The 15,466-nt window shown below is 37.4% G+C and overlaps 1 protein-coding gene across 11 annotated transcripts in view; it reads left to right on the top strand.

Annotated features, from left to right (window-relative positions):
• The window catches only part of LMO7 (LIM domain 7), a 130,646-nt gene that overhangs the window by 82,762 nt on the left and 32,418 nt on the right, over positions 1-15,466 (top strand). For 10 of the 11 annotated variants that reach the window (XM_035561219.2, XM_035561218.2, XM_035561217.2 and 7 more), the window contains exons 5-11: positions 3,233-3,263; positions 3,670-3,783; positions 4,253-4,451; positions 5,582-5,834; positions 10,256-10,285; positions 12,988-13,105; positions 14,134-14,276. In XM_035561219.2, the coding sequence (XP_035417112.1) occupies positions 3,233-3,263; positions 3,670-3,783; positions 4,253-4,451; positions 5,582-5,834; positions 10,256-10,285; positions 12,988-13,105; positions 14,134-14,276 (888 nt within the window). Of the gene's footprint in view, positions 1-3,232; positions 3,264-3,669; positions 3,784-4,252; positions 4,452-5,581; positions 5,835-6,295; positions 6,596-6,930; positions 7,222-7,463; positions 7,665-8,101; positions 8,819-10,255; positions 10,286-12,987; positions 13,106-14,133; positions 14,277-15,466 lie in introns of all 11 variants that reach the window. The other variant, XM_050708858.1, reaches the window with a different exon arrangement.

Here is a 15,466-nt window from a genome sequence, read left to right as displayed (position 1 = left end):
AGAGGTGAGAGCAGCAGCTCGCTTTTGGATTGTCAGAGAAGGTAGGTTCCTGCCTCCTCACACAGCAGCAAAGAATTTGCTATACTTCAGAGAAGGCTGTTGCCAGTTATGACTTCTAGCTTTGTGTTGCTGCTATGATCCATAGTTTTTCAGACCTACCCATTAGACCATTCTTTGCATAGAATCATAGAACAATTTGGGTTGGAAGGGATCTTAAATATCTATTTCCAGCCTCCCTGCCATGGGGACAATGCAGGGTCACCTTCCACTAGACCAGGTTGCTCAAAGCCCCAGCCAACCTGCATAGTACTGCATAGTATTTATGTTTTGGTGATAGTTCTTTATGAAGGAGAAACTGTTGCTATAACTATTTCATGTTGTATTTCCACAACATTCTAACAATATGCTATTTTAAATGCAATATACTGGGGAGTAACTAGGCAATGGCTTGTGCACACATAGTTTGGATATGGTTTAAGCTTGGCCAAGATGTAGATGTAAGAGGCTCTTATGTCACTGAGAGGAAGATAGCAAACGAATCCAAACTGCGTCTTTTGCAAGTTGCATACCTCACAAAGGAGAAGCAGCTGTGAAGTCTGTATGTGACAACTGATTTTTATGACATTCCAATAAGATGACAGCATTGGCTTTTTATTTTTTTTGGCAAAAAAAAATCTTAAATTTACACAGATTCTCAGACAATACATTAATCACCCAGAGTCCCCTTTTTTCCTTATGTAAGGGCCGTCGAAGAATTAATATATACCTATATAAATGAGGAACTGATTGCTCTAGATTAGCAGGGGTTTTCTTGTTCTGTTTGTTCTTATGCTTGGCTACATCTATTGTGACAAGTTGCTTAAAAGGTTCAGAAGCTAACGGGCATAGTTCAAAGAGAGCAGTAACGTAAGTAAAGTCACAAATCTGGAAAAGTTGTACTGAGTAAACAACTTGACAGTTTGTTTCCGTTGTTAGCCTAGCGAACGTGTGAATAGAGCATTGTCTCCCATTTGTGTGTGTGTGAAATGGTTTTCTGCCTGCATTTCGGGCAAACCATGCTCACTAGTTTATGTGAACACTTTTAAGTTTTGCAGTATTTATAGCCCAGGTACATAGGCATCGTTATGCACATGATTATTCAAATTTAGGCAATATATAAACAACAAAAGCAGTGAAGTGTTCCTCCTGTTGCAAATGACTGACCTAAATGATCCCAGAGAACTCATGAAGAGAAGTGGACACCATGTTCAATCATGGAGCTTCCTTCTGAAAGCTGGTGTGACCAGCAACCTCTTAGATATGGGCCACAGCTGACTAAAGGCAGAATTTTTCACTGCTTACTAGACTGCTAAAGTGTGGAAGCAAGCTTTAAGGCATCCTTAGCAAGGGCATACACAGCCTCTGCTTTTACAATTGCAAATAATGAAGGAAATACTGCCCTAATGAAAGTCTCTTAGACCTTGAAGCTAAAGAGACCTTTAAAACATTCTCCTTCAGGTGTGGAAAAAGTTATGCTGATACACAGCATCACAAGAACAATTTTCCTTTTACTGCTTGGTAACCAACCTGCCTCTAGTCAGTTCATTAGGTAACAGCCATAGCATGTACAGTACTATCTACATCTGCAAAGAGATCCATGTACTGATGAAAAGGAAGAAAAATTTCTCCAATTTCATGCCCTTTTAAAAAACCAAAACCAAACGGCAGTGTGTTTCAGAAGGGGTTTTAAAACATATTTGCAAATATTTGACATTAGAAGAGATGCATTTCTCCTTTCTATGAGCAATATGTTGCTTGCTACAAAACCGGTGTCACCCTCACAGCGTGATGTTGAGGAAGTCTCAGGCAGGCATTGTGCAGGTTGGGTGCACGATGACTTCATGCTCTTGGCCGTGTGACTTCTTCATGGTGTAGTGGATGGGCATGGCGATCCCAGCTGGCCTGAGTGGGAACAAACTCCTCAAGATAGGAGGAAAGAGCGGGAGGGAAATCTGCGGGCAGGCTGGTTGTCGCATTGCACTGAGTATCATGTTTCCCTAATGAGTGCTGTCTATGCTGACCAGGCCCAGTCATTTTGCTACCTCATTAACTACTGCACAGTTTTTTACTTTTTCCTTGCACCCTTTGACTAACTTGTTCCTAGGCAGCCAGCCAGAAACGGGCTATGTGACCTGATACATCATGGGTCTTAACTGGGACTCTGTGTAGGACTTTCTGCCACCATATATTGATTCCTCACCTGTTTTTTTGTTGGAATCTCCCCCTTCTGCCATGTGTCGCTTTGCTGCTGAGCCAGCCCAAAACCAAAAGCATCTTGGGCACATGATATGTTATTTAGATGGGTGAGAAGCAGTTTCCCCCTCCTTACACGCTGGCAGTGAGGATGGGAGTGTGGCTCAGCTGCTCTCTGCAGTCCAACTGTGGATATTTACACCTGAGGACTGAACCTGTGGTACCTCTTGTCTGGGAGGCTCCCATCAGAGAAGTTTCTTCATGTCCTTAAAAGGAGCAGCAGGCGAACAGGATCACTATGGGTGTGCATTGGTATGCTTGCAAAATGTGCCACAAATCAGTCATTTAAAAAACAAAGCAAAACACTAATGTTAGTGCTTGTATCCTTTTTTTTATTATTTGGAGAGAGATGTCTCACATGAAAGCAAACCAAAACCCTCCTTCCAACCCTGCAGCAGCTCTCTCCAGATGTCCCAGTTTCAGATGTTCACTTATATTTTTTTTGTCTGAAAAATTCTTTTTAGATTGAAGTGTCCTACGCAACTATGAGGCAAATATTTTGGAAAATATAATACTACTTCACCACCCTCCCACCACCCCCTAGTTGTAACAAATGAATTTGCTTTCATATGGAACCAAAGCTCTTCCTGGATAATAGAAACTATATTGCCCAAAGTCATTAGCTTGCTTTCCACTTTTTTGTAGTTGTTGGTAACTAAAAACCTTGGCTAATTAAAAAAGCCTAGAGCCTTTCTGAACTCCTCTCAAATCAGAAACTAAAATGTTTTCTTGCTTTATATGTAATGATTGAAATAGTATGGAGTTATGCCTGAGAATTCAAAGCACATTGCTTTTTATTTCTTTTGGAAGAGTCATAGTTTCATATTTTATACTAGTTTCTAATTGGACTTCAAATCATTTAAATGTTGAATAATAAAGTTTAAGTGATTTTAAAACTTCGTTTTGTTTTGTTTCTTTCTCATTCCATGCCCTGCTTCAGACCAGAGGAGACCAACAGAAGAGTGAAAAATGTAAGATACTTTCTTCAATGCTTTCTGAAATAATTTTACACTAATTTTGGTTAAATGTCTTTTAAAAACATTTCTGTTTATGGCACTATCATGCTTACCTTATTCTTCTGCTGTTCTTCCATCTGATGCAAATTAGTGTCATGTTATGGTGATCTCTGTGCAGCTAACCTCCTTTCCAAATAAATGTAATAATTAGAAACAGCAGTTATATCTGATTACTTGAGTTATATTATGTGCATCGTAACAGTCTTTGGTTTTAATGGAGATTCTGGCTTATACTGTAGACAAGATTTTAATACTTCATTTTGGAAAACATCTCGTAACAGCATAGTTAAATGCCTCTCAAACCATACACCAGTATAAAAGCAAGTAGTGAACTTTGAGTTTGTTTGTTTTATACCCGTAGGTTTTGATTACATTATACTGGCTTGGGAGAAAAGCACGAAGTAACCCTCATTATAATGGTCCATACCTCAATCTTAAAGCATTTGAGAAGTTATTAGGGCAAGCATTGACCAAGGTAAGAAATCCACAAGGAGTATTAAATAAATAGCCTAAATTTTATACTTTTCTGTATGTTATAGTGTCAACACTAAAGAATCTGTTGGGGGGTTAATTTTATTTTTAATCTGGGGAACACAGTCATGTGGATTTTTTGTTTGTTTTGCTTGCTATCAAAGGCTGTGGTGAAAGGGAATAAGTTTTAGCTTACACTGGTTCTTCTGCTAACAATATAATCAAGAAATTCAGAGGTCGTCTGCTGTGATCAACTTAATAGATTGTGAAGAGCCCTGTTTTGATCCTGTTAGGCTGAAGTGAGAGAAACTTAAGACCTTGTGTTGTATAGGTCTCTTTCAGAGGTGTTGCAATAGTCTTTGTTAAAGTTTGTTTTGCAGTCACAACGCATTTTAAAATTTTTGAGTGAAAAATCATTAGTAGCATTCTGCCTTAAACTATTACAAAACATCTTTCAAAACTTACTCCCATAGGCACTTGAAGAGTCTAGCCACCTGAACAGAAGTGGCAGGGATAGTGGGTACGGTGATATTTGGTACGTGGACCGGGGAGAGCCCTTTCCACCTTCAGCTAGCCATAAAAGAGACGATTCCTTCGATAGCTTGGACTCTCTTGGCTCAAGATCCTCCACAAGCTTTTCATCAGACATAACCTTGAAAGGTGGCAGTGAAGGTATGTTTTCCTCTTTTAAATTTTCTGTTAGCATATGTCTCAATGTGAGTGAAGACAATGTATGGGCCTGGTCCATTGGGTGCCCAGTACTTGGCTTGAAAGGTAATCTAGCTTTGTAACTGCCACAGTTGTGTTTTGCCTAAGTAAATATTGACCTTGAACAGTTGGTAGAAACAAAGTAATGCCTGCAGGAATTTCCCTAGGAAGAGCTGTTGGGACTCTTCCCTTTGCTGTTGTTTTAGGATGCATGTCCATGGGGGGTATTTTTCTATAGTTCAGGGAGGGTGAATGCAAGAATTCAGATCCTGATGGGATCTCCTAAAACTGCAGCAGTTGCATAAGTTTCTTGCCTAGTTCCTAGTATGGATATATCAAACCTCTGTTTTCATTCTATTTGTGAATATTCAATGTAAGTAGGGTTTTTCCCACCTACATTAAAATCAGAATGGTAGTTGTTATTTTTGATATTTGTTTGTCAGGGGAAGAAAGGTAACAAGAAAAAAGTCTGTGACATTAGATCCTGACATCTGTAATCTGTATTTTTCTCCCAGTTGTAAAATGCAATATGAACTTGTAGTTTAAAGAAGTTATATTAAAAAAAAAAAAATGAGCTTTTGTATTTTGTACCATGTGGGTAACATAAAACCAATGGGCCCAAAGCTGCATGGAGCATATCTGTTCTGAGCAAAGCAAAGTCTAGTCATGCTACCTATGCAACATACCCAGGGCTTCTAATGGGTGTTAATCTGCTGAGATGAGCATATTTTATACTATTTGCTAATAACTTGGCTTTCTTAGTAAATCTGAGTGGCAAATATGTTTTTAATTAAAAAACTTCTCTGCTGTTTTACTTCTTCAATCTAGAGGTTAGCACTGTTTCCTGCAGGCAACAGTGATAGAGTGGAACGAATGTAGCATGAGCATACAAACCAAATTCAGCTTAATGGACCTTATCACAGCTTCACAACAAACTTCTAAAAATATATCTTCTACTGCCCCATCAGTAGCTCAGCAAGTTTGCAGCAGAAACATCCCAAACTTGGAGTTAAACTGATTTTAGGATATTTCAGTGTAACTTGTAGCTGGAAACTTGTATCTAGAAAATAATGTTTTCTCCCCTTTCTTCCAAGGTTGTGATAGTGACACAGACTCAGAATTGCCTTTCAAAATGCGTGACTCCCATAAAGATGACAGGTCTTACCGAAGGATTTCTGTGATTGAACCAAAACCTACTACTGACTTCAATCGCTTCTTACCCAACAAAAACAAGCAGCCAACGTATATGCCAGCGCCCTTAAGGAAGAAAAGGACAGAGAAGAATGAGGACAATAGGAGGAGCTGGGCAAGTCCTGTCTACACAGAGTCAGATGGAACATTTTCAAGGTACTGGTGTGTGAAGTCTTAGTAAAGCAGACTTTGATTTATCATTTTAACAGATGTTTTCTTCACTGACTTAAGAAAAGCTGCTGTTGCTGTAATTGAAAGTAAAGTATTCAGTGTTTTAAGGGGAGGGTGGTTGATGTTCAGGTCTTTAATTTTTATTTTTTCCTATTGTTCTTTAAGTTGTTTGGCTTTGTTCCACATAACTAGTTCTCTGGTTTTTGAGTAATGTGTTGAGGCTTGTCAAACTTCACACAGTGGATTTAAGTGATCTTAAGTGAAATCTTCAGTGAGTTAGACGTACAGCTTTAGTTTCTTGTTAAAGCTTTCTAAAATATGGTGATGAATTTCTGTTGTCCAACTTCTTAGTTTACACACTTGAGAATAGTGGGCAGTTCTTGTGTTTCGTCATAATCTTCGTGACTTCACTGTCTTCATTCTGTTCCTGTTTTGGTCAACCTCAGTGGACATGAAAGGAATCCCGTAGCTTCCTGCCAAAATAGCAGAGCAGAGTGTGGGCTCACAAATCCAGCTTCCCTCCAGATGGTCTATGAGTATGACAGTGGCTCTGATTCAGAAGATGAAAGAAGGCTGCCCGACGTGGTTATGGATGACTTAGCAAAACGTAGATTTCTAGTCAAAAAGAGCCCTGTAAGCTCTGCTGCACCTGGACATCATTTCATGTTGCGCAATGACTCTTCTAAATCTTGCTCACAAGAAAATGATCCAGCTGGTCCACTAGCTGCAATGCTTGAACCACTGAGGTTAGAGATACTAATCCAAGATCGAGTAACTATTGTATTACCTAAATTGCAGTCCATAAATAACTCCATAAAGTTAGCATTCTAATCAGCATTTTAACACAGATGATAAATTACTATGCCTTTTCTGTCAAATCTTGTATTTTTTGTCAGAGGCAATAGGATGCTTATATAACAATTTAACTTTTTTTGTTATTATTTCTGGTGCTGCAGTGGTGGAATTGAGAACTAATTTGCTTCATTCACGAGGTTGAACTCCTGAGCCAAAAAGCATGTATTTTTGCATTCTTTGTCAAGTTGCTCCTAAAATATCTTAACTGATTGGGTATTTTGAACAGTAACCAGGGGAGGCAGAGGCAGTTGGATACTAAAGTGGAAAACAAACCAAGAGTTAACATTTCTTCAGAATTATCTGGGTATTTTGATGAGGACGAGGAAGAAGAAATAGGCATCCCAAACATCGAAAAAGATGATCTCTATTTTCGCAAGCTAAATTCTTCAGCGTCAAATACAGTGGTTGCTTTTGACAAATTTCTTCCTAAGTTTTGGACTCCAGAAGAAGAATTACTATGGAAAAAAATCAGGAAATCCTCTTTCAAACCCTGGTATAAAGAGATTCAAGGGTTCAGGTGCGTTTTTATGCATGCCCCTGTTTCTCTCCTGTGTGCAAAACCTTAAAATTGTTGTTTTGTGACTTTTTAAAATTATTATTTTTAATTTTTGCCTGCGTAGCAGCAGGATATGTTTTTTTTGAGGGAAAAAAAAATTTGAAGTACTCTTTTTCATTAGTTGTTCCACTCTTGATGCTATACATTTTACTCAATGCATATACTTTTCTTTCCCTCTCTTTATTCTTTGTGCTCATGCACAGTAGAAAGAAATCAGATTCTGAGGATGAGAGATATGCTTATAAACAAAGCTCTGCAATTGTTGCTAATCAACCAAGACCAAGTTTCGAATGGACCAGCAGTTGCAGAAGGGATCAAAGCTATAAGCCAACTGCTGAGTATGTGGGAAGCTCGTTGACACAGATTACAGAAGGAAAAATCTTGGAGGCTTCTGACCAGCCCAGGTTGATACTGCTGCATGAGCTGTACTCTTGCTGCATCAGAAAGAAATGGCTGGACGTGCAACAGCTAAATGAAATTAAACTGCATCCTGTGATGTCGCGCTTTTTTGTTATTATTACAACTTTATTTTTTTTAATATAGTCGTAAGTTGATGGTGGTCTTCTGAAAGATGTAAATGCGAAAGCATAACGTGCTGCATAGGCTTTGTGTGTGAGCATGCAAGTGTGCTGTTTCTGAGCAGGTCAGTATGTCATGTTACCTTTATATTGGTTGATGTGTGCTGTGTTCTGGTTAGTGGTGGTGAATGCCAAATGGTGTAGCTGTACTGCTCGGAATACTGCAAATCTAAAACAAGCATATATCTGAATACATTGTGATCTGCTTGTATTTTGCTAGTTAATGATATTTTACTTCCCTCCTTTTGTTTTATATGCTTCAGTCAGTTTTCGTTACTTCAGGCCCTGCAAAAATACTCTGACTACTTGTCTTCTGAAACGAAGACCAAAATTGATCCTACTTCTGGCCCTAGGCTCATAAAATGTAGAAAGAATATTTCCTTTATACCAGGATGTGACCAAGGAGACAATGAAAATCTATATCTGTATCCAGATTTAGAAAATGATGACTTGTTTGTTCGCAAAACTGGGGCTTTCCATATGAATCAAGTTGTTCTCCAAGACCCCCAGTATTTTAAAAAATTCTCTGAGCAAGAGCCTCTTATAGAGGGTGAAATAATTCTGCAGCCTAGAGAAGGCCAAACTGTTATTCCAGACTTGGAAAAGGATGACATGATTTTTCGTAAAATCCTCTCTCAGAAAAAAGAGGTGCCTTTATCAGGTGCTCCAGACAAGTACCACCCTGCACTCTTTCCTGATCCTTGGAGTCTTCCTGAGGAAATACGGTCCAAATTTCTATGTTTACTTGAAAAGAGTGCAACACCAGAGGACAGAAAGAGCAATGGTAGAGTGTTGTCACCGTCTTCCCGACATAAGAAGGACGACATGCTGACACGCAAGATTGAATCTTGGAAAGTGGGAAGCAACGCACAGCCAGTAAATTTTATCCCAGGTCCATGCAGTGAAGAAGACTGGAAGAAGTGGGAAGCAATCAGAGAGGCCAGCAAAGTTAGACACAAGAAGCGTCAGATGGTGGAGAGGTCAGGTTGTGTCCTGCACGGATTGTGCTTGAGCTAATTGAACTGTTTCCATTCAGAAAAGCATCATCTTGTGCTGAACCATTTGTAGAGTGCAAATCTGCAATTTGTTTGTGTCGTCCTGGACAAGCTTTTTATTTGCTTTCAATAGAAGCTCATGACTGCAATACCATATTTTCAACAAAAATTATGACTTTTTTTAGTTTTAGGCTGAAGTTTTGGAGAAAACATATAATAATTCCTTCAGACTAAGTTTTATATAAATTTCATGACATGAATGCCTTAACAAATTCTGGAGATGGGCATTCTGAGATTATTGTTTGCACCTAAATTTAAAAATGCTTGTTTGTAAAATGTCTTGCCGCATTTATGAGATGACTCCATGAGGTGAAAAGATATTAGTGCTCTTTTTTGCCCATCTAAAGTCATGGTGCATGCAAGGTGTGTGTCCATATAATTTTAAATTCTACTGTGACATGTTTATTCTACCAGCAGTTTTCCTTGCTTTCATATTTCATACAGTCCTAATTAATACTTCCCTAATCATTTCCTGGTGTACCCAAAGTTTTTCTTCTGTGAGTGAAGACTTTTTTTTTAACTACCCCCTAGCTCTCCTGTAGGTTTTGTACTTACTGTGGGAGAGTGGAGTTTTGTATGTTTTTTTGGCTCTGAAAATACGGCATTGCAATTTGCAGTTCTACTGGCTATGCATCCTTAATTTGTGACTAAGACACTTCCATGTTCCAGTTGAACCTTTGATGTCATTACATTTAATTTTTAAGCTTAATGCTGTTAACAAAGTGCAAGCTTCACTGAGGAATATTTCTGAAGTGCTTGAAAAGATTTCACATTTCCAGAATTAATAGAATACAATACTCATATTCAAGAACACTAAAAATCCTCTTGAATCACACTGAGTGTATTTGGTTCTCCACTTAATGTGTAAAGTTGTACTTAGGACCTTTTAGATTTATCCATTCCATGTATTACTTGCATTTAGCATCAGGGGTGGTTGAATTAACAAGAAAATAGCCTTTGTATGCCAGGCTTCTTTTTGGGATTCAAGTTGGGCTTCATTTTTATTTCTTGAAATGAGTATCTTCCAAGCGTCATGCTGTTTAGCAGCACTGGAATAAGTGATGCAGAACTAAAACAAGGCTCTATTCATGCAGTATTTCTAAATTGGAAGCATTGGAAACTTACAGGCAGCCTTGTTTTGTCAGTTTTCTTCCTGACTTACACATCATGCAAGTCCTGATGTGCTTCTGACTCGTGTCAGATCACTGATGTGCTACTCCATGCTGTCTGGTCCTCAAGCTTTCACAGTTTTCCATTCACTTAGTGAGAGTGCTGGTGTACTGATCATATGAATGTTGTTATGAATATCAAGCATGAGACTGAATCTTTCTCCTTTTTTTTTTTTGGTTTCTAATTTCTCAGACTGTTTCAAAAGCTTTCTGATGAGCAAGGGTAAGTTTTGTAAAAGCTTGAAAGATCATAACACTATTTTTGCCTCTCGTTTAAATTTTCATGCATGCACAGCAGCTAAAAACTTGTGCTCAAAGCAACTTGTGCATGCTGCTTTGTTGTTTTGTGCTTGAGTAATTTACATAACAAATGTAAGACACTAAAAGCTATGCATCTGGCAAAAGTCCTCTCTGGCATCTCGGATTATATCAGTTATGGTTATCAGGCATTTTGAAAATCAGCTCTGATATTTTATTCCAGCTGAAGTACTTGGAGTTCTGTATTTAAATCAGGCTCTGAAACATTCAGAAATGTAAAGAAGGATTAGTAAATATTTCATTTTAAAGACTGCACAGCTAGAATTCTGAAAATAATTAATGACATGCATATGTACCATGGGAATGATTGAAAATCTGTTATTTTCAAATAGGGCGGGTTGTAATACAGTATCAAATGAATCCCAGAATAAAATATACAAGTTAATACATTTCACTGGCAGTTTAAATGAATGTCAGAACCATTTGACCTGGCACTTTCTACTTCATATCTTATATTTTGGTTCTGATGGTAGTAGACTTAAAGAATTATTTTACTTAACTTTCTTTTCTTTTTATTTTAAAGAGGCACATACATTTTAAAAGGTGGTAGTTGAACCGAAGTAAATATATAAATAAATGAAAAGAGTGTTCTCGAGGCTATTCACCTGTAGTTTCTCTTAACATCGATGAGCTTTCTGAACATTTTATGTCTAGTTTTTCGACTTCCAGTTATTGAATCCTCAGTGGTAAACTGATTGGTTAGTGCCATGTTAACTTATGTAGCCTTGTTTACAGCTTACAGGCTCAGAAATATTTTCACATTTACTGTGTGATGGCATATTAAGTATTTGGTTATGCATGGTGCTCTACATTTTCCAAAGAGGGAAAAAGAAGGTAAACATGTATATGAACATATATTTGTGTTTACATAATCTTTTTTTCACCCTGAGCCAAAGCTGGTAAATGAACAAATGCTGCTAGGAGAAGCAAGAAATGTGTCTGAAGAGACTGGGTGTTAGTGGAGGGAAACTCAGGAAGCTTGAGTCACTAGTTTTTGTTTTTTTTTAATTAAGACTAGAATTAAAACTAAGATACTGTTCGCTGGTATGAATGTGTGAATATACCCTTTCTTAGGGTATATTGTATTTACGTCTAGATTTTCCTATTTTGTTCCAAGCAGATATAGAAACTTGAGAGAAAGAAAAGGAAACCATCATCATGTAAGTTTCATTTAGTGAATCTGGAATGGTTTTGATGCTAACTCAAAACCCTTTCTACGTGTGATATAACTTAACCATTAAAAAAAAAAAGAAGAAAGGAGAGAGAACTACACAAGAAAAGAGTTTCTGCAATAGTGTCTATAAGACTTTTGTTTAATGTGGCATTCTTCCCATTCAGAAAATAAAGAAGCAAACAGGAATAATTAGTTAATGCCCTGGCCTTTTTTCCAGAGGCCGAAGTCCAAAGTCTTATGTTACCAGTGTAAGTAAGTCGGGCCTCTTAAGAGGAAGTGAAAGAGACTGGTTTGTTAGTTCAGAGCTCTCTTGGTATGTAAGAGATTAGAGCAAGGCCTTGTGCTGAATCACTTTTGTTTTTAACCTGATTTTCTGTCATACCAGAGAAGCATTATGGTTTCAAGTCCTGTTAGAACTTGGCTACACTAATATTCCTCCATCACTTAAATTTTGTACAAATAAATACAAATGGAAGCATTTTGTGAAAAAATAATAATAATAATAAATCAGAAGCCTAGCTTTCCTTTTATATCATAGCACCAAACGTTACAAAGCATGTTATTACAACACCAACCATCTGCGTGTTACTTGATGTCTAACAGGCTTGGGATCAATCTGAGGAGGAGTCTTGCCCTATACTCAAGCTAAAAGTTCTGTTACACTTAAATGCAGAGACTGTAAAACGGATGAAAAAAAGCAGAAAATAACAGGAATAGAATTTGAGGGGGGGGGGCATGAAAAGTGAGTTATGAGGAAATGAGATTACAGTGAACTAATGAGTAGGAGTTCATGGAAAAACTTGTTGACATGTAGAAGAAATTAGCAAGAGGATGCAAGCTATCCAAGCTTGAACTGAAAGTTTCAGGAAGGTTTTGGAAAGGAGTTATATAGACTAGTGAGGTCCATAACATGATTGAACTGAGTATTTAGTAGTAAATCACTTTTGTCTTTTAGAAATGTGCATTGATAACTAACTTGGTTTTAGAATTGGCCTAAGGAAGGAAAAAATAGGAGATGATTCTGAGGCTGTTGCTGGAAGAGAAAAAGTGAAATAATGGGAGTTTGGATTTGAGGGGGGGGACATGATGGCTTTTAGATAAAAGAAACAGGCAAGGCCAACAAATGGAGTAAAAAATTTAAACAGAAGTAGTAGACATGATAAGTTCAATGTGAATCATCAGCATGGAGCTGCTGCAGGAGGAGCTGGTTATTTAATTAACCTGATTTTATTTGCCCAAATATGCAACTACTGACTTCAGTGCTGGCACTAGGTCCCATCCAAGGCTTGCTCATTCAGCTGCTCGTATGTTTCCTGCTCTGTTTGAAATAACACTTCAGAGCGTTCAGTTGTACTAATATAAATCTCGGTTGAAGGTTTCACTTGCACAAATGGCTAAGATGTGATGAAGCTGAGTAGTCTTTTTCTTTCTAGGAGTAAATCTTTGAATGATGTCAGTGCAGAGGAGCTACAGTCGTTGCGCAAAATCCGTTATGAAGAACTGCAAAGGATAAAAGAACAGCTGCAAGAACAAGATCTGAAGTGGCAAGAAGTAAATACTCCTTTTCACTCCTCCTGACATGCCCAGTTAAAGGGAGGGGTGCTGCAAATGTTCAGTGCCCGTAGAAAACTGGCTTTTGGCATATGTGCAGCAATTTACAGGATCACGCTTTAAAATTATGCTTTTCATGCAACTACTAGTGTTTTGGAGAATGTCTGTTTAAGGCAGAACTGAAATTATTTTTAATATTTTTTATATGATTTGTATGTATTGTTGTGGTGTCACAGTAAAGCCTTTAGGCATGAGTTCTGTGGACATAAAAGTTGGGGCACAATTTGACATGTCTGAGATTTGTGGATATTGTTTGTGAAGTGATTGGAATGTCTGAGAATTTGATCCTTTGGGAGAAGAGAAGGAAATAATATTTCCTTGTGCAAATTCTTGAGGCTCCTGTCTCCCAATAATTCTGTCTTAAATTCAGCTTGTAAAGTGATATGATAACCTCGCACAGCATTGTAAGGTTATGTGAAGACTTTTTTTTAATTAAAATCTGTGATTGGCAATGATTACCAACAAGAGGCTGAAATTAACAACAGAACGCCAAGCAAGCAGTGCATAGCAGTTCTAATATTCAATAGTTCTCTGAACCCAGCTCTGGTATTTCATGGAGAAGATTGCCAGTTCACATTGTGGTTTTACAGAAATAAACAAAACATAGAAGTTGATCTCTTATGTTTCCAATTTAGACTTCAAGGCGTGTTTATTCTCAAGCTAGTATATCAGTCTAACATACTGGTGATTTGAGGGAAGGAAAAAAAAAAATCCAAAGCCTACAACAAAGAAATTCACATGTCATTTGCATTTGTTTTCAACTATCTGTCATTGTGTGAACTATTATTAAAAACTGAAAATGTCAAGGGGCGAAAATAAAAGCACTTGGGGGAAGGTGCATGAAAATGTGGCCTTGATGCAGACATGCAAGTAAAATCAAGGCATCAGATTGCTTGAGATGGGTTGCCTCTGTAGATGTGCAAGGTCTTGACAAAATCTCATTCTGTTTGTTCATGTGATTCTTGTAGGATCTAGCAAAATGGAAGAATCGTAGAAAGAGCTTCACTTCAGAATTGCAAAAGAAAAAGGAAGAAAGAGAAGAAATAGAAAGGAGAGCCTCTGAGGTTTCTGATAGGAGCAGCAAGTCACTGAAAGAAATGCAGCAGGAAAGGTAATGACCCTAATGGGAGTATTAAATTGTAGAACTTAAATTTGATTATTTTAGGTCCCTTTAATTCTGGAGCAGTTTTTACTGGCAAGTTGCAATTGATTCTTCAGAAATCTCAACAATTTTAGTTCCAAATTATAGAGTAGAAATCTAGGCAATTAAAGGGGAGAATATGATCTGCTAATACATTGTTTTCATAGAATGATAAACAGTTTGGCTCTATAAATGATGTTTTACTCAAACCATGAATAAATGTACTGTGAAGTCAGTATTTGTATCCAATTTAAAGAGGTTAAAACAACAGAGAATTAAGCCAGTTAACTGCCTCTTTTATTCTTGGATCAACTTAACTATTTCTTTCCTCTAACACTGAATTTGCTATTCTCTTGAACACAGTGGATAAATACAGTCAGAATTTTTATGTATATCACAGAACAGTCAACTTCTACTTTATTTCCTTTGTATCCCCTATTGTTCCTCTGGGTATTTACAGAATAAGCTTCTCTCTGGAGGGTCAAGTTTCAATAGAGTAGTGCAGTACTACGTCTCCTGATGACAGTCGTTTTTTTGAAGTTTATTTTTAAATTAAAATGTATATGGCTGAGGTGAAGAAGGGAATATGCATATGGCATGTTCATAAATGAAATTTAAGTAGGTCTTAAAACATGTTTTGAGTATTTTTTGACGTATTTTTGAGGACAACAACTTGAAGACAAATATGGATTCAAATTTTATTGAATGTCCAGTATTGCCAACATCTTAAAAAATAATAATAATAATAATTATATTAAGGATTATCTATCCCTGTGGTGGTTTATTTTGACAAGGGAATGAATCCCCAAATAAAGGAATAAATCTAAATTTCAAGGCACCCTGTCATTTGTTATCTGAAGTATAGTATAGTACTTTCAGAGAGTAGAAATGTCAAGAGAGCTATACAGTTTAGGCAATGTTGTGTGACTACCTTCACATTCTTTCCTCAATGAAATCTGAATTTCTGAGGATATGTAACATGAATAGCTGTATCATTTTCTTGGCAGAGAGATTTCTGTCATGATGGCAACCTGATAACATGGCAGTAGTATGCCTGAGTGTTTTCAGAGGGAGTAGGGGTGGGTGGGGAGGTGGACTTGAAAATACTAATATTTTAATATATTTTAAGTGATGTCATTCATTTTTTTCACTTACCAGAG

Source organism: Cygnus atratus, chromosome 1, assembly GCF_013377495.2.
Source record: "Cygnus atratus isolate AKBS03 ecotype Queensland, Australia chromosome 1, CAtr_DNAZoo_HiC_assembly, whole genome shotgun sequence".
Taxonomy (NCBI): Eukaryota; Metazoa; Chordata; class Aves; order Anseriformes; family Anatidae; genus Cygnus; species Cygnus atratus.
Note: the sequence above shows the minus strand (reverse complement) of the source record. Positions and strands in the feature narration are given on the sequence as shown.